The sequence below is a fragment of the Giraffa tippelskirchi genome, chromosome 11, assembly GCF_054371585.1.
Source record: "Giraffa tippelskirchi isolate mGirTip1 chromosome 11, T2T-mGirTip1v1.2.pri, whole genome shotgun sequence".
Classification (NCBI taxonomy): domain Eukaryota; kingdom Metazoa; phylum Chordata; class Mammalia; order Artiodactyla; family Giraffidae; genus Giraffa; species Giraffa tippelskirchi.
The window spans coordinates 2,867,210-2,890,964 of NC_137285.1; the positions used below are offsets into that span (position 1 = coordinate 2,867,210).

The window sequence follows — 23,755 nt, forward strand, 5'->3', positions numbered from 1 at the left end:
TCCCTCTGTTAAGGCCGCCCCCGGCCCTGCAGAGAGGGCTTCGGGGTGGCAGGGCAGTGGGAGCGCGCGGACGTCGGAGGGCGGGAGTGGGTGGCCCTGAGGGGTGGCACAGCTGGGAGGCGGCGGGTCACCTGCCCCGAGGCCTGGCTGCCTCCGGTGGGCTGCACACGACCCCTGGAGCAGGCTGGTGTCTGTTTAAGGAGGCGGGGTCAGGGCACATGAAGCCCTGCTGTGGGATCACGTGGCCGGGGCCTCAAAATGGCCAGTGCACCCTCCACATGCGTCTCCCTGAACCAGGCCGCAAGTCATGTTCTCACTCTCCGCATCATCAGTCATGGTAACTGCTTAATTTATTTGGTCTGCTCCACGGCCCAGTTTGGGCCCACCTCCTCCACTCCTGCGGGGTCCACAAAGGCAGTGCCAGCCGCTCGACGCTGGCCGCGCTGCTGCCGGGAGCCCAGGGCGAGAGCCTGCGCGCTTCACACCCAGGCAGGGTCATGACAGCAAGCAGACTGGCCAGAGGCAGCAGCTAGTCCCGCAGCTCATCAGGTCTATGTACAGCGTGCCACGAATCACCCCACAAGTACAACACCAAGACAGTCTGAACAGCAGCCGCCTTCTCCCGCATCACCCAGCTGTCCCCACCCCCAGCACAACCACACATGCCACAGTAAGGTCCCAAACCCACTCCTCACTTGTTAAATATGCTGCAAGGTCACCAGGGGAGGCGAGTCTGATTGTGTTCAAGGACCCCCCAGCTCTAGAAGCCAGGGTGGAGGGCATCCCCAGGCTTCTCAGTGCCCATGAGCTCATGAGCTGGGCCAGCCCGCAAGGGAGGCAGAAGCCTGAGAGCCCAGCTCGGGGAGCCGTGCCCCCAGCACCTCCGCCCTGGGCCTCGGCCTCCGCCGCTTGGCACCCATGCCACTGCCTGGACCAGGCACGGGGAGGGGCGAGCGACAACTCCCGGCCCCCACCCCACACTGACTAGCCAGTGTCCTCCAGAGCCCGCCTGGCAAAATCCCAGGCTCCTGGATGAAGCGCACGTGAGCGTGCAAATGACAGCAGCCAGGACACCAGGGCTTTCTAGAGGGCGGGGCCTCTGCCTGCAGCCTGGCCGCCTCCTGTGCCTGCGGGTGACTGCTTGTCGCCGGCAGGAAGGACGCACCCACAAGTCCCTTGCCAGTCTGGAGCTCAGTGTGAGAACCCAGGGGAGGCGACCCCTTGAGCCCATGTGGCCCCGGGGCCCAAGAGGCGGACAGAAACCAGCCCTGCTCCTGAGTCCTGGCCGGACCCATCACAAACCGACCAAGAGACACTTTACAGCCCGCTCCCTCAACGCTGCCCAGGGGAGGGCGCGACGCGCCAGGGCCACGGAGCACCGCAGTCACTTCCCGTCCTCGGACGGCCGCACTCTCTGCCACACTCCACGAGAAGTCCTCCTGCACCGGCCGAACCAGAGGCTTCAGGGCCCGCAGGCGGTACACCTGGGAGCCTGCCCAGCAGGTCCAGGGTGTGCTGGTTAGTGTCAGCAAGGGCCTCCGGGAACTCACTGCCAGGAGCCCCCGAGTGGTCACGAGTAACAGACTCCTCCTGGCTCAGGGGCCAGGCATTGTTTGTTTTCTTCACAGCTTCTGGGCGAGTGTTGGGTTTACAGACAGTGACCGGGCTCCAGGACCTGGGGGGATGTTCCCCTGGTGCTGTGCCCACCTGCCTCCGGGGACGCAGGAGGATGGCCAGTCCTGCTTCTGAATGAGCTGCCAATCCCCGGGAGGCTTGGCCGGCCCTGCCCGAGGCAGGGATGGGCGCAGAGGGGGCAGTGCTGGCTGGGGATGCCCTCCCGGAAGGGGGTTGGCTCAGGGCTAGGGAGGCGAGTCCCGGATCAGGCCGTACTGCACGCTCACGGTGTGGTCCAACTCCTCCAGCTCTGCGGGCAGTGGGATGCCCAGCTCCCCCAGGTACAGGGACAGCGCCTCAAAGCAGTCCTCCAGTTTGGAGAATGCCGGTCTAGAAAGAGGAGGAGGAGACAGGGGAGTTACAGGGGTGGGGGCGGGCAGTGAGGTGGCAAGGAAGGTGCCCGGGCCTGTGGCACTACCACTTCCTGGGTGTCTGACCTTGGGCAGCCCTTAACCTTGGTGCGCCTGGGTGGGAAACAGGGTCATATGACTGCACAGGCTGTTGCAAAGACGAGAGGTGGTAACACAGGGAGAGGTGGGTCTGGCTCAAAGGGGCGGCTTGAAAACAAAGTCCAGGAGAAGAAAAGCCCCTTCCAAGTCTCAGAGAAAATGCAATCATCACAGCTGGGTTTGGACTAAATGCCCTTTTAAAGATCCTTTCAGTCCTCAGACTGAAAGTCGTTTCCATATCGATGGGATCTGCCCCAGGAGGGGCTTCTCACAGACTTGGCAGCTCACCCCAAGGCGAAAGAGAACGCCCGGCTCCTACTGCCCTGAAGACAGCTCACGTCCACTCCCCCAACTCCTCGATGTTGCTTAAACATCTTGTCACCTTCTTGGCAAGAACCACTCTGAGCACCATCTTTAAGATGGTAGCTTGCACCCTGAACAACCCTTTTTGCTTGGCTTGAGTCCTTTTTCCACAGCATCTGTCACTTTCTCACACGTTAAATACATGTTCTCATATACTAAAGATAATTTTAAAAAGATTTCTTTAAAGGAAAAAATTGGCTAATGCATAAAGATGCTCATTGTAACACCTATTGTAAGGAGAAACTGGAAAAACCTGAACGTCTACACATGTATGTTCCTACAGTCTCCTAGTGAATTTCACAGTCAACAGAAACGATGATCTGGAATACTGGGTAGTGACAAAAATGCAAAGGAAAACGTACAACTTTTCTCTGTTTAAGATAACTGTATAAAAAAAATGTGTTTGGATGTGGACATAGGAATATGGAAATTTGAAGGCACTGTTAGCATGGTATATAGGTTTGGCTGAATTTCTGCTGTTAAAGTTTAACGCTGTCTCTGGGTCACTTGCTACAACACCCCTGTCTCCCTTCCTGCCGACTGACATGTTGGGGTCGTCAGGTGGTTCAGTGGTTGATGGCCACATCCTCGAGCTCAAGGCTTCTGCCACCCCCGTGCCTGGGAATGGCTTGGGGACGGCTGGGGGCTGGGGCGAGCATCCCAGGACCATGCGGGCTAGGGGAGGGGAGTGGACTCCAACCTGCTCTCAGGCTCCAGTCTGCAGCAGATGGCAGCCAGGGGGAAGAAGGCTGGGGGGCAGTCTGTGGGGACAAACTTCTCCCAGAAGAGCTTCACGTTGAGGCCAAAGTCCAGTGTTCGGGGCAGGCAGTCAGGATCTGCATACACCTGCCCGATTATCTGCAGGTGGAAAGACAGTGGTCAGGGATGGTGCAGCCACGTGGTGGGGGAGGGGGGTGCTGGTGTGGGGACAGGACAGGAGGGATGGTCAGAAGCGGGAGGGAGGGGCTTCCCTGGTGCTCCAGTGGTTAAGAATCCCTCTGGCAATGCAGGGACGCAGGTTCAATTCTGGTTAGGGAACTAAGATCCCACATGCTGTGGGGCAACCAAGCCCGTGCCTGCAACCACTGAGCCTGCGCTCTAGAGCCTGCGCGCTGCAACTAGAGGGAAGCCTACGTACGTGCCATAACTAAGGCCAGACGCAGTCAAATAAATGGAAGAGGAAGGAGGTAAAGAACGAGCTGAGACAGCTGCCCCCTCCTGTCTCTCCCTATCTTGCTAATCCAGGCTTGTCTCCTGACTGAGAGTCTGCTCACTGAGGGTCTGGAGGAGCCTCAGTGCAGAAGCTCGACGCCCCAGACTGGCCTCTGGAGGGGCGGCTTCCACACAGCCCCGCCCCACCCTGCTCTATCCCCTTCTGTCCGTGTCTCCTGCTGGAGTTCGGGCCCTGGGAAGGGAGGCACTGGATCTGACTCACGTCTGAAGCCCTCTGGCGCCAGGCCAGGGCTCTGCATACAGTAGATGCTCAACTGATTTCCGTCAGAATAAGCAATATTTTTAAAACAGTGAGACTCGAATGTGTCCACAGACCCGTGATGGACTACATGGCCCCCCGCTCGTGCTGACTCTGGGGCACTACTCATCCTGGGAGGAGGAGCCCCAGTTCCGACTTGGGGGCCGGGCTGCCAGGTCTGCTGCCTCAGGCCTGGCCTCCGTGCTGGGGCTCACCTCACAGAGGACGATCCCGAAAGAGAAGACATCCACCGTCTCATCGTAGCTCTTTCCTTTGGAAACGCAGGAGAGCAGGCTGTTAGGTTTGGTCCCTCCTCTGCTCTGCACTGAGTCTGGAGCCAGGTCAGGTCAGAGCCGAGAACCAGGGCCAGGAGAGGCTCTGTGGGGGGGCCCCTAAGGCTGCGGGGACAGGCACCGTCTGAAAATCACCTCTCCTCAGTCAGACCTCATGAGACAACAGTGCCCAGGGTGAAGCCGCATGGGACAGTGAGAGAGAGCTGGGCCAGGGCGCACCTGGACTCTGACCCTGCCTACTGTGTGCGCTCTGGGCTGAAGCCTTCACAAACGGCCGTATCGGCCCACATCAGCGGTCTCACAGCCCTGTCTGATTCAGGAGTCCCGGCCAGCATCTCTGGCTGGTTTGAGCCTCAGCCACGAGGGGGCAGCACACTTCAGTTCTCAGCACGGAGAGAGAACAGGCAGTCAGCTACCCCTTGGGGCACAGGAGCTGCAGTCAGACCTCAGCGTGGGCCCAGGACGGGGCACCAGCGAGCCTGCGGGCCTGATCTCAAGCAGGGAAGCATCTTTGAGGTCCAGTTAAGCACGGGATGAAAACCGTGCACCCCCGGCTCCGGGTACCTGGTCTACACACACCCTGGGGCTCTGCTGCGAGACACGGCCCCCCTCCCCTCCAGGGTGTCAGGACTGACCGTTCAGCATCTCGGGGGCCATCCAGTAGGGGTTTCCCACCACCGTGTAGCGCTTCTTGCGGTCGCTCTTGCGTAAGGTACGCTTCTTGGTGGTGGCCTTTTCCACCGGGGGCTTCTTTCTCTCCTCGACTATGAGCCGTGACAGCCCGAAGTCAGCCACCACCACGGTCTTGTCCTGAGAGGACAAGGGTCAGGTCAGCCCTGGGGGGGCGGGGGGGACGACGGGACGGGGACGGGACAGGCCCAAGAGGAGAGAAGAGACGTATGACCGAGGGGTGTCTTGACATATGGGGCATGGTGTTTGTTTTCTCAGTCTGCTCTCTGTGCATGGCAGACACCCCCAGACCTGGAGGGTGTTCTCAGCAGAGGCCCTGGAGCCTGGGACCTGGAGAGTGGAACTCAAGAGGCAGGACAGAGGATTTCTTTTGTTTTGCTTTTTTTCTCATCCTGCCTTGTTCTCAGAAAGATTTAAAGCTGGAACCAGGATAAGACAGAAAAAGACAAGATACAGGCCTTCCGTGGGGGCCGGGGCAAAGGGGAGATAAGCTCTTCAAATAGCTACAAGGCAGTCATGTGGAAAAGGGATTAAGACTGTTTGGTGTGAGTCCAGAGGGCATGGCCAGGGCCAGTGAGTGGACACCCAGGAAGCCACGCTGCAAGTCAACAGGAGTAACACTGTAACAACCAGAGCTGACCGCCCGGGCAGAGGGAGACTGGCCCCAAACCCGTCCCTGTGAATTTAGTAGCTCTGTGGCCCTGGGCTGAGGCTTCAGGTGCCACAGCTGTAAAATGGGGTCCTTGGGGAGCTGTTTCCCCCAACACAGGGCAAAACCAGGAAAAGTGACAGGGCTTTACAAACAGTTGAGGAACTTGGAAGTCCCTTCCAACCACAGGATTTCAAAGGCTGCTACTGCGAGGAGGTGGGGTTTGTCTGCATGTGCGGGGAGCCCCCAGAAGGCAGGAGCCCGAGGCGATACCTCTGGTCTAAAGCCAGAGGGGCCAGGCTGTCTCGCTGGCAACAGGGGCGCCCTGGGGGCACATACCAGCTTGATGAGGCAGTTGTGCGAGTTCAGATCCCGGTGGATGATACACATGGAGTGCAAATAGGCCTGGAACCAGAGGTAGGAGCTGAGGCCCACGGCCAGCCAATCGGCGAGACGCTGACTCTGAGACTCAGGGGCCCCAAGACCCGCTCTTCCCCCAGGACACCCCCCAGCCCCCACGCCAGCTTCAGAACCCAACCGGGACTCCAGGGCCCTCCTGCCGTCACGCCTCATCCCTGTGTCAACAGAAAGCCGATGGCTTCCCCTCTCCCTGCTGCCGTCTCCTGCCCAGCAGCCTCTGTTCACCGATCCCAACCCAGGGGCTGCTCTATCCTGAAGTTCCCGACTCTCCTGGCCCCGGTGAGCCCCCACCCCCTCTACCTATTTTACTCAGATCTAGGCCACCCCCACCCAGCCTCTGGCTTTAGCCACCCTGGATCCTTCCTGCTGTGAAAGGGGAAGTGGCCACCTCCTGGCCCAGCTGGATCTGTGCTCCCAACACACACTTCCCTCTCTGTCCACACTTTCCCTGTGGTCTAGTGGTTAGCATTCAGCAATCTCACTTAAAAAAAAAAAAAAAAAATTTATTGGAGTGTAGTTGATCTATAATGCTGTGTTAGTTTCAGGTGTACTGCAGAGTGAATCAGTTACATATATACATATATCCACTCTTTTTTAGATTCTTTTTCTGTATAGGTCCCTGAGAAGACTTCCCTGTACTATTCAGTATGTTCTTAATAGTTATCCATTTTATATATAGTAGTGTATACATGTTGATTTCAACCTCCCAGTTTATCCCTCCCCACCTTCCCTCTTGACAACCATGAGTTTGTTTTCTACATCTGTGACTCTACTTCCCTTCTGTGAAGAGGTTCATTTGTACCATTTTTTTAGACTTCACATATAAGCGGTATCATACAATATTTGTCCTTCTGTGTCTGACTTACTTCCCTCAGTGTGACAACCTCTAGATCCACCCGTAGTGGCAAATGGCCTTACTTCATCCGTTTTGTGGCTGAGGCACACTCCATCGTATGTGTGTACCACATCTTATCTCAGTGCTCTAACTCGACCCTCTCCCTCTTCCTACCTTCATGTGTCCAAACTAGTCTATATTTGCTGCTTCCCCATCCAGGCCTCTGCCTCTGGCTCTTGTCATCACCCTGGAGCCACTTCCTTTCCCCTCCCTTCCTTAGTAAGGGTGGAAGGAGCCACCCTCCCCCGCAGGACCCCCTACCCCCCTGCAACACCAATTCCCTCCCTTGGGCTCCTGGAGCCACTCACACGCCCACGGAACCCTTTCTAACCTGCCTGCCGCCCCTCCTCAGGGGCTGCCCCCCCTCTTGTGCCGCCTGCCCCCAAGACGGTGCGTGCCCGCCTTTCCCTTCTGGCCTCCTCCATGTCAGCCCTCTCTTTACTGCTAGCCCCTGCTAAGCGCCCACACGTCAGCCTCAGCAGGTGCCTATCCAAGCGCCTCCCAGACCCACTCTGCCGGCAGGGCCGTCGGCAGACTCACCATTCCAGAGGCGATGCCTTTGGCAAACCTGACCTTCTGCTGCCAGGGGAACGGGTCCTGCAGGACGGAGGAATGCCCGTCAGAGGCCGCTGGGCCTTGTTCTACTGGTGGTCCAGGCCCCGTGGGTCAACATGATCCACAGTAAACCCCCCCTGCCTGTGCCCAGTCCCACCCACCATGGCCCTTTGTAGGCAAGGCAGTGGGTCTCTCTGATCACTGTGGTTCCAGAGTAGCGGTGACACGGGGGCCCCACTGATAACCCCCAAGGCTCTCAGGGACTCTGGGGGTGCTGTGCTCACCACGTTGCGCAGGAAGTCCTTCAGCGTGCCCCCCTCGATGTACTCCGTCAGCAGGTTCAGCTTCTTGTCCTTGTACAGTACGCCGATGAACTTAAGCACGTTGGGGTGGTCCAGGCTGCGCATCACCTTCACCTGCAGGGTGGGGAGGCCACGAGGGCGGGGGCCCGGTCTCTCCCTCACCCCTTCCCTCCAGGGAGTCAGCGTGACACCCGTGCCCCGTGTCTCCCCCTCCTGTCTCGTGTGCTGGGGAAGAAACCCCCACGTGGATGGGGATAGCCTCCCAGGCCTCGCGCTTGGGGCCCTGCCTTTCTAGGAGCTACACCTGGGGAACTGGAGAGGGAGGGCCCCAGAATGAGGTGGAGGCCAGGAGAGCAGCACCCTGTGGGGCGGTGGGGAAGGATGCCAAGGTGCCAGGCTCGCCTGGCGGGGTGTTCAGCATCAAGCCGCTCTAAAGCGTCTGTGCTCGCCCCACACTCCATAAGCTCCATGAACCACAGCTCTCTGTGCCAGTCTGTGCTGTCCTCAGTGTTTTTGTACAGATACTGTGCCATCATTTACAGGGGGCAGGGACATTCCTCTAATGGTCTGTTCTGCCTGAAGAAAGCAACGACACCAAACTAAGCTTCCTCTTCAAATCTTTTCTTTTTTTTTTTTTGGTGCCGAAAGCTGGGATTGAAGTCATTATTTAGTACGGATTTTCCTCTTTCCACAGTGACACCAACTGCTAGCGCCCACCCCAATTCTTACCTCAGTCAGAAAAGTCCTCTGTGTCTCCTCGTCACACCGGATCAGCTCCTTCATGACCATCACTTTGCCCGTAGCTTTGTGCGTCACCTAAAAGGAGGGTGACTGTCACCGGTGCAGAGAACAGAGGCCCCTCTGAGGGACTGTGCACAAATCTATCACCGGCCATCCCATCCCCTGGAGGACACAGTGACGTTATCGGCCGGATCAGACTGACAGTTCAAGTGTGGAACACACAGCATGGGCCTCAGGAGGGAGCACATCTTCCTCCCCGGAGAGCTGGGCATGCACAGAGGAGAGGCGAGAATCCACAAAAGGGACGTGTTAGGGAGAGGCGGGGGGAGGGGTGCTGCCAAGCCAAGCGGGGGTTCTGGTCATCTGACCCGGGATCGTGTCTCTCGGGGAACAGGAGTCTGGGGCAAGAGGGTCAGTGCCACAGACATGCACCAGGGAGCTGGGGGGGTTGGGAGTAAGCTCTCCAGCCCCATGGCCCCAAAGGCTGAGACACACGGCTTACCTGACCCCCCCTCCCAGCTCTTAGCGGAGGAGGAGGAGAGAGAGAGAGAGAGAGAGAGAGAGAGGTTAGTCCCCAAGACTGTTTAGCAGGGAGGCAGGAGCCACTCCCACACCGAGGCCTCTGGGCACCTAGAAACACTCAATGACTGGAGATGGGGGCGGCCACAGGCGACCTCGTCCCACCCGGGGCGCCAGGTCCACTGAGCTCACATCAGCAGCAACGCTGCCTTTAGGTGGCCTGGGAGGGCAGGGATGCAGCCCTCACAGCATCACCTCCAGCCAGGAAGAAGGCCTGGTGTCCTGGAGGCCAAGTGATGAGAAATGCCCAGAGGAGGGTGAGAGGGCTGGGGGGCAGAGGGGCGGAGCGGGCACTCACCTTGATGGCCTGCCCGAAGAAGCCCTTCCCCAGGACCTCGCCGTGGATCAGGTCACAGGGCCGGAAGATCTGCTGCGAGCAGCTACTGGAGCAGCGCAGGGACTCTGAGCGGCTGATGTCACGGCTGAGCAGGAGCGGCTCCTTGGGGGAGCTGGGGCCGGGGGACTTGGAGATGCTGTTACTGCGCCTGCAGAGGAGGAGGAGGAGGGATGAGGTGGGGACGGGGCAGCCCTCAGAGACCCAGCATGGAAGCCTGGAGGCAGGAACCTCAGGGCCACCCTGGTCCTTCCAATGTCTGTAGTCAGGGTGCTGTGACAGGGGAGGGGTCTCTGGCATCAGACAGAGGTGTCGTCTGCAGGCAGCAGACACCCGGAGTCTACATAAGCATGGGAAAATCACCCTCAAAGCGGGAACCCTGAGCACCTCTCACCTGGAGTGATGGACTAGACTCCACCAGCTAGCAACACTGTCGATGGATCGATGGAAATCCACCACCTTCCATGTCTGCCTGATTTAAGGCCCCAACTAGCTTACAGCAACACCCTAGTCCCACCCAAAACACGAGCAAATGGGACATCTATGTAGTACCTGTCTGCATTTCCTGAACTTTAATCAGTGTGTATGATTTTTAGAGCAAAAAAGCCACTATGTTTATGACATTTTTAAAGAGCAGCCGATGGTTGGTGACTGTCACTGCGACTTCCTAAAGAAGGGACTTCTGGCCCCCCCTTGTGCATTCATCTCTTGCTTTCTGGTTTTCAAAGTCCTTATCTACCCTTATCTGTGCCCCGCGTCCAGCCTCGGCACCCCACGCTTCCCCCACAGGCCTTGCCACCCTTTGGGATCCAGCACCGCTGCCTCCTGCCCAGCTCAGAGTTCAGTGGACAGAGCCTGACCCTCTGGTTTCTCCTGGAGAGGGAAATGGCAACCTACTCCGGTATTCTTGCCTGGAAAATCCCATGGACAGGGGAGCCTGGTAGGGAACAGTCGCAAAGAGTCGGACATGACTTGGCAATTACACTCTGGTTTCTAGGGAAAGCTGGCAGACAGCTGGGTCAGACAGATCATGCATGGGCCCTGGCTATGAACTGTTATCCTCGAGGGGCGCTGGGTCAGCACAATCCTCACTGCCCGCCCCTGGCTAGCTGGCTCCCTTCCTAACTCTGCTGGCCTCAGAGAGCCAGCTCCACTGGTGCGAGAGCTGGGCGCAGGGCAGCACAGAGCCAGGGTGGGACGGGGCACCTCAGGGAGCGTCTCCTCAGCGTCCCCTCCAGGTTCTCCTTGGTGTCCAGGGGGCTGAGGGTGTGCGTGTGTCTGTCATTCTGCGTGCGGGGAGAGAGCCGTGCATCCAGCCGCAGCTGGTCCAGGCGCTGGGAGACGGGGTCATGCTCGATCAGGAGCTGGAGCGTCTGGCTCGTCTGGCTAATGGCGTCTTCCACCTGCGACCGGGAGCGGTGTGAGGCGGGCTCTGCAGGGCATCCATCGCGGGCCACGCACCGTCAGGCCAGAGCCCGCTGTGGCCTCTGGCGGCCACTGGCCACACAGTGCCCTCTGCCCGCCACTGGCCACACAGTGCCCTCTGCCCACAGCCTGAAGTTCCCCCAACCTGGGCAGCCATCCCTGCTGCCCTGGGAACAAGCCAGGCTGACAGAGGGGGTCACCAGTGCTCACAGGCTCAGTGGCAAGACAAAGAGGGTCTGTTCATGGTCCATCACCCCAGGACACACGGTACCTCCTCCACGCGGAGTGTGCGCACGGGGGCCCCGTTGATCTCCAGGATGCGGTCCCCGGGGTGGATGGCGTTGCGGTTGTCAGGACTGATGTGCATCCGGTTGACCCTGGGCCAGACAAGAGAGGAGGCAGGGCAGAGGCATCTTTAAAGACTGCCTGACCAATTTCACTTGTGCAGGGAGGGCTCACTAGGCCCTAGGCCCCGACTGGCCCCCAAGGCCCAGGCCACTCAGGGAGATGCCCTGCCCCATCTCAGTGAAGGGCACCCCACTCACCCAGAGGCCTAAGCCAGAAACGTAGACGGCACTCCCCGCTTCTGGAGTTCCCTTGCTGCCCCCCAATCCTCACGTCCTGAAGAATGCTCCATCATCATGGTGACCAACACCCCTCTCTTGCACCATGCATCAGCCTCCTAACTGGTCTCTGCATCTCTAGGCCTGCCCCTCTCCCGTCCCACTTCCACAGCAGTGATGCTTCTAAAACACTCACCTGGTTGTGTCACCTTGCTGCTTAAATCCCTCAAGGGACCCATTGGGTCCTCATGATCCAGGCCCTCTGTGACTTAACAGGCCCCTTCTGGCTACTCCCAACCACCCAGTCTACACCAGACACAGCCACAGACCCCCACCTCTGTCCTGAACACAGCTCCAGGCTTAGAGCAGACCTCACCTCCCTCTGACTTCCCAGCCCCAGGACTCCCTTCTGCTGTGAGCATCCAGCGCCCGGCACACAGTAAGCACATGACCACCATCTAAAGGGCTGGGAGCCACAGCGCCTCATGACTGGGATTAGATGGACAGACCCTTTCCCCATCCGGTTGCTGGCCTGGACACAGCATGGAGTCTTTACCTCTTTCTCCTCCTTCCTCCATTCACTCACTCAACCAATGAAACAACACTCCATGTGCACCCACTATGTGCCAGGCACTGCTCCAGGCCCTGGGTGTGCAGCAATGAACCAGACTAAGTTCCACAGGGGACTCGTGAGGAGGACAGATGACAAACAAACATAACCACGCCAGATAATTTCAGAGAGCAAACGTGATCTGAAACTTGACCCGTGAAAGGTGAGCGGTTCTGGCGTTAGGTATCTGGCAGGAAGCGGTCGAGGTGGGGGGTAAGGGCAGTCGGTGCCAGGGCCCAGGCATGGCGACAGCACAGTGAGCCCAGGAGGAAGAGACAAGATGTGTATGCGGGGGCTCCAAGGCCCGCCTGTGTGCTCTGCCCCAGAACCCCCACCTCAGGCACTCACTCTTTGACTTGCACAGTGGTGGCGTAGTTGGAACAGGCACTCTCCACGGACACGGAGAAGCCCCGCCTGCCTTCGGTGGTGGCCGGCATGGAGATGTGTGTGACGGAGTAGGGCAGCTGGTCCTGGACGGACTCTGTGGACAGCCTCTCAAACATGGGTGCCAGCACCACCTCGTTGTGGCACTTCCCACTGCGGGGAGGAGCAGAAAGGGGGCTGAGATCCTGGAGCCCCACCTGGAAGCCCCCGGCAACGACGTGCCTTCCAGAGACAGAGGGCAGAGCCCCACATTCACCACCCCTGTCCGGTTCCAGCTGGCCGCTCAGAATGAGCAGCTTGGGTTCTCCTCCCTCTGCCTCTGACTCAAGGTAAGAACTGGGTCTCAGCCTGACATTTTTTGTCGACCGAGGCAGTTGGGCTAAGTGAGTTCTAAGGGGCCTTTGCCTTTAACATCCTGGGCTCCTTCTCCAACAGCACCCTCCCAGCCATCATCTCCCTCTGGGAGGCCTGCAGGGCAGTATGCTTATTCTCCCAGTAGGTAAGGACAGGGGGCAGAGACGTTCATTGTCTTGCTCACAGCTTTCAGAGCTGGTCAAGAGTCATTGCTGTGACAGGAGTATCATCAGTGCATGAAGACCCCAGCAGCCCTTCTCCCCGGCTCACACTGCCACCTGCGCCCCCCCGCTCAGCCGCCCTTGTCGGGAAGGACGGGCACGGGGCCCATCTTACCAGTAGAGGGTGGCGTGCTGCACCAGGGCGTATGCGTCCCCATCCTCGATGATCACCTTGCAGCTCATGCAGGCGAAGCACTCTGGGTGGTACCTGTACTCCCCGGCCACCTGTGCGCAGGTGGGGAGGAAATGAGTCAGCACCGATGCTGGAGTGAAGGGAGGGGTGGGTGACGGGCCTCCCATCAGGGATCTACAGACCATCCCTGCCCAGTCATCGCTGACCTTTGCCCTCCCCGTCCTAGAGCTTCCAGAGAAAGGGCTGGATTGGTGCCTCTCTGTCATTTCTTTCTTTTTTTTGTCAACACCGTGTGACCTGCAGAATCTTAGTTCTCCAACTAGGGACTGAATCCAGGTCCTGGGCAGTGAAAGCGATGAGTCCTAACCACTGGACCAGCAGGGAAGTCCCCCCCTGTCATTTCTGAGACTGTAAGAAAACTCTCAGTCTCAGCCATGGGCACAGGCCCCCAGAAGTCATCGTCCCCAGGAGGAAGGCTCATGCTCCCCTTTAGGGCCCCTATCCCATCTCACTGTCTCCCCTCCTTGCCTGCCCACCCCTCCCAACACTGGACTATTATGTCTCTGAGAGAGGGATCATATCTGGCACTTAATAGGTCCTAAAAATCATCTGTTAAGTGACTGAATAAATAAAGGGAGAGGCCTTGGCTGATGGGAAGACAGAAGGTGAATGGCCACAGGAACTGGAGGCACTGCCAATGAACTCTGACAACAGAGGGGGCAGAGATGGAGGGATGCGCTCACCATGACGGGCCCCGTCATCAGCAGAGAGCATCCGTGGCAGAACTCCCCAAACTTCCCCCAGTAGTCCTTGTGGCAGTACAGCTTCCCATCCTTCTCATAGTACCAGTTGGTGAGGGAATCCTGGCATTCAGAACACCTGAAAAGCAAGGCAAGAACAGAAACCTAAACCTTTCTGGGACTTGAAGTCCTTGGAGAATTTGAAAATTTGGTAAGAGCCAAGAAAGCTCTTGGCTTTTGAATTGTGATGCTGGAGAAGACTCTTCAGATCCCTTGGACGGCAAAGAGATCAAATTGGTTAATCCTAAAGGAAATCAACCCTGAATATTCACTGGAAGGACTCATCCTGAAGCTGAAGCTCCAATACTTTGGCCACCTGATGCAAAGAGCCGACTCATTGGAAAAGACTTTCATGCTGGGGAAGATTGAGGGCAGGAGGAGAAGGGGGTGACAGAGAGGATAAGACGGTTGGAGGGCATCACCGACTCAATGAAATGAGCAAACTCCAGGAGATAGTGGAAGGCAGGGAAGCCTGGTGTGCTGCACTCCATGGGGTTGCAAAGAGCCAGACATGACTTAGCGACTGAACAAGAAACCTCTCCCAGAAAAATACACATATGAGGAAAATGTGCATATAATTTAGGTATGGGGTACATGTCATAGGACTGAAGCCCATTCATGCGCCAGTTAAGAACTTCTGGTCAAGACTGATACCTCAATGAACCTCCACTCTTCAAAACCTACCCATCTCCGACAGCATTACTGATGGAGCATCCTTGAGAAAAACAGATTAAGTGCATAGAAACAATCAGGCAAATCCAGAAAGGGGAGGTCATTCTATAACACAGCTGGTCTTTTCTCTTTTAAAATGTTAAGACACAGGGATTAGAAAAGCCCAGAGACACAGAAGCCCCCAAATGCAACACCTAAACCTTGGATTCGGTTCTGGATTGAAAATGAAAACAGACAAGAGTGACATTTGTGGAACTGAGGAAATTTGAATTTCGACTATACATTAGATTATAATGTAAAATTACTGTTAATTTTTTAGATGCGATAATGATACTTTGGCTATATAGAAGAATTTGTAGAAGAAAAATAGTAAAGTAATAAGGAGAGTCAAGATACTTGCAATTTACTTGTAAATAAGTAAAAAATAAAACTCTGTGTATGTGTGTATACAGACATATAAAGTGGCTTAAACTTAACAAGTGATGACTCTAAGGTGAAAGATATATGAGTGTTCTTTCAACTCTTCCATATATTTGAAATTTTTCAAAATAAAAGAATGAGGGGAAGAAAAACTCCATCAGCGCCATGTAACACGTGCCTGTGAGCCCCAGAGCTCCTTTCTCCTCTAGTCACTGGGCTGTGAAGCTCCACACTTGGTCAGGCTGAGGGTGTTCTGGGGTCATGTCTACACAAACGCGATCACCCTCACGTCTGACCCTGGCACCCACAGCCAATAGCCCCTCTGCCAGGTGAGCCTGTCCCACCTACTTCTTTCTAGTTAGTAGACTGTTCTTGTCGTCGAGGCCTCGCGCCACCCACAATTTCCTTGCTTTCTGAGAGGCAGGGTGGAACTGCTCTTGGCTTGAATCCTGACCTGCCACTTACTAGTTATGTCATCTTCGGCAAGTTATTTCACTTCTCTGATCCAGCTTCCTCATCTGTAAGATAAGACTACTGCGAAAATAAAATAATATGTGTTAAAGTACAGACAGTTCGGGACTTCCTTGGCGGTCCAGTGGTTGGGGCTCTGTGCTTCCACTATAGGGGGCAAGGGTTTGATCCCTGGTCGGGGAACTAGGGTCCCACAAGCCGTGTGGCAGGGCCAAAAATATTTTTTAAAATAGACAGCTTATATAAAAGGCCTAGCACTGTAGGAATGCTGTAGCATCCACTGCTATTGGGTGATGATGATAATGGAAACTCATGTTATTGGCCACTTACTGCCATTAGCTGGGTGGTTTTTGGACAGCTTCTCTTACTAGCTTTTTCTCAATGACAAAATGTGACCAATAGCATCTACTACGAAGAGCCACTATGAACAAGTAAGTTAATAAAGAGGAAAGTCTTCTGAAAACTGTGAAGAGCAAAGCAAGTGTGTTCTTAGAGTAACTTGGTAGGTGCTGCAGATAGGAAAGATAGACTATAGAGGGTCCCCTCCTCCACTTCCAAGAGCTTATAATGAGTTGAGGAAGAGAAAATCTAAATAAAACTTGATTAGCAGTGCAGGGGGAGAGGCCAAGATGGGGGCGTCTGCCATCAGCCACCCCACCCTTAGCGTTTCTCATTTGTCCTTTGGATGCTGAACTTCAGGTAGACGAGTATGGATGTGAAGCGTCCAGAACGGCTCAGTGCAGACCACAAGTTACAGGAGGTGGAGGGAAAGACCCCGTTCTGGGCATGCAACTCCAGCTCCTCTCAGTGTAAAAGGCACACTCTTACCCGAGCCCTGAGCTGGGAGGAGACACCGGGTTCAGGTTCTTAGGAACTACATGTCTCCAGACAAGCCCCTTTCCCTCTCTGAGCTCAGTCTCCCCACCTGTAAACTGAGGGGATTAGACTTTTCCCTGGATGATCCAAGGCTCAAATCTCAGCACCACGTACCTCCCCCGCCCCGCCCCGGGGTGATCTTGGGCCAGCTGCTCGGCTCCTCATTTATGAAGTGGCAACATCACCTATTTTCAGGTGAGCAGTGAGGACAGAACTCAGATCTGGACGGTGGTGACGTGCCCAGTGTGGGGCAAGCACCAGGGGCAGGGCCTTCCTTCACGCGCCCACCTTCTGATGTAAAGCATCTGGGCACCTGCCTCCTTCCTTCACTGAGGAGAGGAACAGTGTCCCAATCCCCCTGAGAGATTCAGCACCATGCAAAGGGCCTTCGGAGTAAGCCCTCGGCAAACATTTCCAGAGCAAACACTGTGGGTGTGGCAAGCACCAGGGGTCCAGGTGGGAGTACAGGGGTTCCGTGGCTCCTGGTCACCCGGCCCCAGCCCGCCCCTCTCCTGTCTGAGGTGGACGAAAGTTGGTGCAGACAAACCTGTACCAACTGTTGGCCGGGGCCCTGTTACACCCTTGCCATGGTATGTGCGCTGCAGGGCATGGGAGCACCAAACATGTCCTCCTCTCCATTGCCAATATCCTGCTTTTGTTTGTTGCAAGTAGCCCAGGCCAGGCCCGGGAGGGGGCAGGCAGAGGGGCGAGTGCAGGCATGCAGGAGCCAGACAGGCCAGCCTCCCAGGAAGAACACCTGGCCGGAGTGTGACACCACCACACACACATCTGTGTCAAGGAATGCCTCTGCAGGGCACAGCCGGCTGCTCGGCCAAGGCCGGCCACCACAGGTGTCTCTGAAGAACAGGAAGGTGAACGCCTGACAGGAAGACGGGCTGTCGGTCCCCAGGCTGCTTTACACAGGACACAAGTGGTTCTGGGCCTCTGGGGACATTGCCAGGGCAGACTCGGAGGCCTTGCTTAAATGCTCACAGCAGCTACGGTGACCTGTTTCGAGAATGTAACCATACTCCTGGGCGGTTATGAGACACCCAACTTACAGGAGCTCTAACCCTGATCGCACCCTGCAGGGTGATAGGATTAGCCCTGTTTCACAGACTAGGAGAGGGAAAAGCAGAGTCAAGTGACTTCTGCAAAGTCGCCCGGGACACACATGACGGAGCCGGAATCTGCACCAACGTGGGCCCGCGCCTCACGGTGCAGTCCGTCCATGAAGCTGGGCCTCGGGGCTCGCACCTGCGAAGACACAGAGGCTGGAGCCCTGAGAGCTCGCGTCCCTTTGAGTGTCAACACCTGCTGGTGCTTCTCCTAAAGCCCAGGGACCCAACGTTAAGTGGCGCAATGACTCTCCTCCTCCGCTGAGTCCACGGCAGGCTGGTCCCCAGCAGACTCTGCCCCTATTAAGAGGGTCCAAAACGCACTCTGGGAATGTAAGGTGTGACTCAAGAGAATCCCACCTTGGTCCTCAGGGGCATGGCCACAGTACATTCTCCCCAAAGCCTTTCCCAGCTTTCAATCTTTCAAAGTTTCAAATGAAAGTTAGCATGTGCCCTGGCTACAGGCCTAGGGCATCGAGTTTGGAGGTGGTGGAGCCCAGACCCCAGGGCCAAGCTATCAGCCACCACACTCTCCTGAGCAGTGAATGGAACTGAGACTCTCCAACCACAGAACTTTCCCTGAGGGCTATGGAAAGCCTGGGCGGCTAGAGTGGACCAAACCCTGCTGGTCAGTTCAGTGGGCGGCTCAGATCCAAGCTAAAGCCTTTGGAGTCAGCAGGGAACATACTGGTTAAAAAATAATAATCAAACTTAGTTTAAAGTTTCATAAATAACTTCTCTTAAGACCTGGGTCCACATTCCGTCTTTGCCACTCACTATCTGAGTCACCTAAAGCCGGTTACTTCATGACCCTGAGCCTCAGTGTCTTCATTCACACACCGGTGATGATGAGAATTAAACCACGCATAGACGCCCAGCGAGAGCCTGGCCCAGAGTGGGGGCCTAGGAAGTGCTCATCTCGCTGCCTCCCTCTCTGATTGGAGAACACCCAGGGTGAAAGGAGACAGACCCCTCCTTCTCCCAGCCCCAAGCAACAGGGACCTGTTTCTTGGCCCAGAACCAAACAGATTTCTGGAAACAGGGAAGGTCCCCAAATGAATTATTTATCTAGCCAGTTAGAAATCAATTGATTATAATCAATTGTGACCAATTAGGAAATAGTTACTGTGCATGGAGGGTGTGCAAGACCGAACAAGCAAGGTGCTGAGAGAAGCCAAGTGAGATAAGACAGAGGCCCAGCCCTCAGTCACATGAAAATTCTTCAGACCAAATGTTTACAGGTCAACTTTCCACCTTAGGTGGTGAGAGCACCAAAACCGCCACTGTTAGAGCGGATTTACACAGGTTAAAGAACAAGCCCTCCCGCCTGGCCGGATGCGCGTCCTTAGCCTCTGACTGAGCAGAAAGCAGAGTGGGAGAAGCTTCTTCCAGCCCCTGCCTCTGAGCACTGGCTGGGGTGGACGGGGGACCTGGCAGATCTCTCTGCTCTGGCCTGAGTGTCACGACTGGGGTTGCCACACCTCCCCTGGGCCCGAAGGGGTGGGGGGCAGACAGAGCAGGGGCCCAGAGACTCTGGTCCGTCAGAGCCCAGCCTTCTACCACCCCAGACCCCTTATTACCCCTCCTTCCTGCAGACCCTGAAGACTGAAACAGTCTGTCAGTTAAGCTGTAATTATTATGGAATAAACATGTTGTTATCCTGTTTGAAAAAAGTAACCAAACACATAATGAGCCTCTGATCAGCAAGAAATAAGTGTTGCCAGAGTGTGCTGATTCGGTTCCAACCAGAAGCCAGAAGGCCTGTGGTTTCAAGTAATCTGTGCCGTGGTGTTGCAGCTAATGGAAGAGGGCTTTTTTTGTCTCTGAGGAGCCACGTGGGTTGCAGAGCTGGGAACCATTCACCTGATCTGAGTCCTTCATTTTTCAGAGGAGAGAGTCCCAGGGGACCTAAGACAGCTGCCAAATATGACTGTGAAGGTGGGCAGGGTTAAGAAGAGTTTCTTCCTTTAAACAAGGGTTGCTTTAGAATACAAAGATGCACTTGTTTTCTTCAAGAGACAATGTGTAAACTAAACTCAGTAAATCAACGTCAGGCATTAAGGGAAAAGCTATAGAAAGAAAAATCCTTTAATGATGTCAGACAAAAGTCCCTCCTTAATTTTCCTCTTCTGTAAATTCTGATTTACTTGCAAGGATGCTCGTGACTACGTCTCACCCCCCAAACCTGGTGCACCGGCAGAGGGGGGACGATGCCTTCTGCTGAGCTTGGCCTGCCGGGCAGGGGCGCCTGGGGCACAGAAATCGCATTCCTCATCCCCAGCTCCCACTTCCCTCCCCAGCGAGCTGTCACGCCTGATCATGTCCCCATGGAATCTGGTTGCGTCACTCTCCTTGAAGCCGCAGACCCAGAACTGTGTGCTCAAGGCCTGGGGTCAAGGACTTCATTTCTTCCACAGAATCTGGCAAGAGGAGCCCAGGAAGTCCAGTCCCTACACTCTGCAGGGGAGGAAACCGGGGCCGGGGTGGGGTCAGGCACCTGGTCAGAGGGCAGCCCTTGAGGACATCCTGCAGTACAGGAGGGGGCGAGGGCAGGAGCGCCTCTCTGACCGGGCAGTGACACTGGTGACTGATTGGACTGCTACCTGGCAGAGGAGAGGGTCTGGGTGGTCCCTGGGTGGGGAGGTGGGGCACAGAGCCCCATGCTCGGCTATCTCTTCAGAAGTGGCTTCAGGAATGTGGCCTCCCATCTAGGGGGAGGGGAGAGGGTCTATGGCCCGCCAGTCAGTTCCCCCTGACTCCAGCTGGGCAAACAGAGTTGGGGGGAGGGCTGTCAGGTTGCCCAGAAGAGCAAGACAAATCACGGGCAGACCTGGGTGGCGCAGTGGCTGGGTCCTCACGGGTCCATGCTGAGTGTCCATTATCTGCTTGAGCTCCTGAGAGGTTGTGTCGTGCCCCCAGAGATTAAAAGGGGCACACATTCCTGGCTTCTAAGGGAGCCACCCTGCCCCCAGGCTGCCGATCCAGGATTAAGAGTAAGAGGGATTAATGAGGCCCTGGCTTAAACTAGTGGCTGCTTCAAACACTTGGCATCTTGATTCCACATGGTACAACTCAAGATCAATCCCCATCCCCAGTGGCCCTGCAGAGGAGGATCTCTGCTGTCCCCGTCACGTGCTAGGAAAACTACAGGGCAGCATTTTCCTGCTGGCTCGCTCGCTCCTCTGCGAGAGGAAAGCAAACCTGAGAATGCTCCTGGGGGAGGTGCACGTGGGGGGAGGCGCAGCCTCCCGAGGACAGACGAGGCTGGCCAGAGAGACCTCGCAAGTTAGCTCGGTTGAAAGAAGCTGCCACATCTGTAAAATGGGGACACCAAAGGTCTTGAGGCTGTCAAGAGACTGCAGGATGAAGTGCCGGGCAGATGTCTGGAAAAGACAGTCCCAAGGACCAGTTTCATCCCGCCCCCTCCGATCCTGGGGTTTCCCGCCGCTCGACCAGGGTCCGGCAATTCTGAGAAACCACGTGGTGTTCTGCTTTTCTGCCCAGGGCACGGCCACCTGACTCTTATCCCACCAGCGCGGTCTGGGCCAGGGGCTGGGCTGGGGAAGCCAGAGGGAGAAGCTGACCAGGACCACTGGTGAGGGGGAGGCAGGCCTCAGAATAACAGGCTGCTCCCAAAGAATGAAAACAAGCTCCACCCCAGCCAGGAACGGCTCCATCCAGGAGGGACCCAGAGGCCAGAACCCCCTGGGGAGTTTCTGTTGGGAGGTGGGGTGGGGCAGACAGCAGAGAAAGGCAGGTCAGAGGTAGACCGGAAGTTTCCACATCTCCCTGTGAGAAGCCCCGCAGAAGCTCGGGCCTGGGGACCTGGCAGGCATGGGGGCTGGCCCCCCAGCTCAGTACCCTCCAAAGCCGGCTGCCCCAGGGCTCACGTGCCCAGGGCTTTGCCGGGCAACCGTACCTACTCACAGGAAACACAGGAGCCCTTAGAGGCCAGAGGCCAAGGCGCCTGCTATTAAGAGAACAAACGTGTGTAATGAGAGAGCTTACTGTGTACGGGGCTGCCCACACCCAGCCTTGCCGGCTTCCACGCTGTTTGGCAAAACCTGCCCATCCTGCTTGTTGGGACAAATTCCCGGGCAGGCGGCACAGCCCGCAGGTGAGACGTGGAGAGCTGGAAGAACAGCCCCTCCTGCGCTCCCCTCGGAAGAAGTAACACCGCGAGCAGGCCGGCTCGGCAGCACCTTGCACCTCTCGGAGGCTCGTCCAGGTGCGTCTGGGAAGCACCAGCACCGGAGGCCGAGCTCCCTGGGGGCTGCGTCCCCGCCACCCCTCCCCTCACCGTTCCCAGCACCTGGGGTGGGGGGACCTGGTTCCGTGGGGAAGCAGCTTCCACTGGCTTCTGCCTGACAGAGGCGTGGTCGGACAAGAAAAACCCGAGAGGCAGATGGGGGCGGCCTCGGCCCTCCCCTCAGGACCGGGGCCCAAAGAGGAGATGGGAAGCGCGACTCACCGGAAGGGGTCTCTGGAGGTGAAGTAAGCCTGGACGGACAAGTAACTCCCCATCTTCTTCCCACGCCAGACACACAAGCTCAGCTGCAAACCCGTCGGGGAGGGCCTCCGGCCTGCGGGCGGCCACCATGACAGGCCTGGGGCTCCGGCAGCGCTGGCTGCCCAGCTCACCTCTCCCTCCGGAGCGGCCGGAGGAGCGTGAGCGCTCTGAGCCCCTTGCCCCCCAGCGAAGTCCCGCAGGGGCTCATGGCTGGGACGCTGCTCCCCGGTTCTCCGAGGCTGGGCGGCCCCTCGGGACTCAGGAGAAGCACCTCTCTGCAGAGGCTACTCGCACTCAGGCATTCTCAGGCAGCGGCCGGTGACTCGCCAAGAAAGAGGCGCTGCTGTCAAGTTAGCCTTCCTCGGCAGCCCCACCCCTGCCGGGGGAGGGAGGGAGGAAGGGGAGGGGCTCCGCGCGGAACGAGGTGTGTGGTTGGAGCAGCTATTAGGAAACAGACCTTGCAGGCAAGGGGTGGAGCCGAGCGGGAGGGAGGCTGCAGGCTGGCGCCGCAGACAATAACCAGGACTGGCTGGGTGTCCATCCCTGAGCCTGGGGAAGGGCAGGGCAGGAGAAGGGGTGGGCACAGCTGCCCCAAGTGTCCCCAGGCTGAAGAGCTGCCCAAAGGATGGGAACTCTGCTCGGAGGTGAAGGAAAGCCCAGGAGACCAGCTCCAGGCCAAGCCACACCCCCCTAAAGGGGGGGCCCTCTGGCCGCAAAGGCTGGTCCAGAGACCCAGGTCCAGGGAGCTGCCCTCTGAGCTCTCGGCTCCGGGCTGGCATCTACTCGGTGCCAGCACGAGGGTCCCCATTCATTCCGTCCCTCTGCCTGGTCTGGCCACTGCCACTCCACTTCTGGGCAGAGCTGCACCGCAGATGAGGAAACAAGGCCCAGAGAGTTATGTGCTGCCGGCCATTTCTCCCGTGACAAGCGCCATGTGATACTGTCTTATTTCTCCAACATGGGGGCTATCTCCTCGGTGGAGACAAGGGAAGCGAGGTACGGAGAGGTTAGGTCACTTACCCATGGCCAAATAACTAGTCGCGGGCAGGACTGGTATTTAAATGCAGACTCATGTGACTAGAGCTGGAGGTCTCAGCCGCCGAGCTTCATTCTGCCTCTTCAAGGTAAAACCTCTCCCGCAAGACCCTTCTGCACACAGAGGAGCACAGGGACTGGAGTCCAGGTCCCTTGTGCCCTCTCACTCATCCGTTCATTCCCGGAATGCCACCCATCGGCCTCAGCAGACAGTGGGGCTTCGTCCGCGGTGTCCACGGTAACCAGGCTTCTCACACTGAGAACCAGGGTGTGATGGAGGGCAAGGCCCAGGGTGCCTGTGGGGACGAGCCAGGTGTCTGGAGACGGGACGGGCCAAACCAGGGCCCCCCATCGAGAGAGTCCCTCACCCTCTGCCTGAGGAAGACGGGGGCATGTCCAGACTCCACTGCTGGACTTGAGGGAGCGACACCTGCTTTCTCCCACCTGACACGTGCTCCTCTCCAAGCAAGTCACCCTGTCCCAGTGACAGGAAAGCCCGTGGCGAAGGTGGAGGCTGGGAGTCTGGGGGGCCTCTTCCCATTCCTCTACTGATGGGGCACGGGGATAAGGACGCCAGTGATAAGACAGGGTATCTGCACCCTGTTATAAGCTACCACTTATGGAGCACTTAGGACATTCCAGGCCCTGCATTTTCACTTATCTGTCATACTTAAATGGCCAATACATGGGGTAGATGTTATCACCCCCATTTAACAGATGATGAAACTGAGGTTCCTAAGCGTTGTGT

General features: G+C 57.0%; 1 protein-coding gene across 12 annotated transcripts in view; it reads right to left on the reverse strand.

Annotated features, from left to right (window-relative positions):
• Positions 1-332: 332 nt before the first annotated feature.
• Positions 333-23,755, reverse strand: part of LIMK2 (LIM domain kinase 2) — a 54,481-nt gene continuing 31,058 nt past the window's right edge. The window contains exons 3-19 of one of the 12 annotated variants that reach the window (XM_081542405.1): positions 22,993-23,121; positions 21,934-22,045; positions 15,346-15,531; positions 13,849-13,984; positions 13,088-13,197; positions 12,362-12,550; positions 11,112-11,217; positions 10,622-10,818; positions 9,380-9,566; positions 8,491-8,577; positions 7,744-7,875; positions 7,445-7,501; positions 5,929-5,994; positions 4,886-5,060; positions 4,173-4,228; positions 3,187-3,344; positions 333-2,004 (exon numbers count right to left, since the gene is read on the reverse strand). In XM_081542405.1, the coding sequence (XP_081398531.1) occupies positions 1,860-2,004; positions 3,187-3,344; positions 4,173-4,228; positions 4,886-5,060; positions 5,929-5,994; positions 7,445-7,501; positions 7,744-7,875; positions 8,491-8,577; positions 9,380-9,566; positions 10,622-10,818; positions 11,112-11,217; positions 12,362-12,550; positions 13,088-13,197; positions 13,849-13,866 (1,683 nt within the window). In that variant the 5' untranslated portion in view covers positions 13,867-13,984; positions 15,346-15,531; positions 21,934-22,045; positions 22,993-23,121 and the 3' untranslated portion in view covers positions 333-1,859. Of the gene's footprint in view, positions 2,081-3,096; positions 3,345-4,172; positions 4,356-4,885; positions 5,061-5,928; positions 5,995-7,444; positions 7,502-7,743; positions 7,876-8,490; positions 8,578-9,379; positions 9,567-10,621; positions 10,819-11,111; positions 11,218-12,361; positions 12,551-13,087; positions 13,198-13,848; positions 13,985-15,345; positions 15,532-21,933; positions 22,298-22,992; positions 23,304-23,755 lie in introns of those variants that run through there. The other 11 variants (XM_081542404.1, XM_081542399.1, XM_081542398.1 and 8 more) reach the window with 11 other exon arrangements.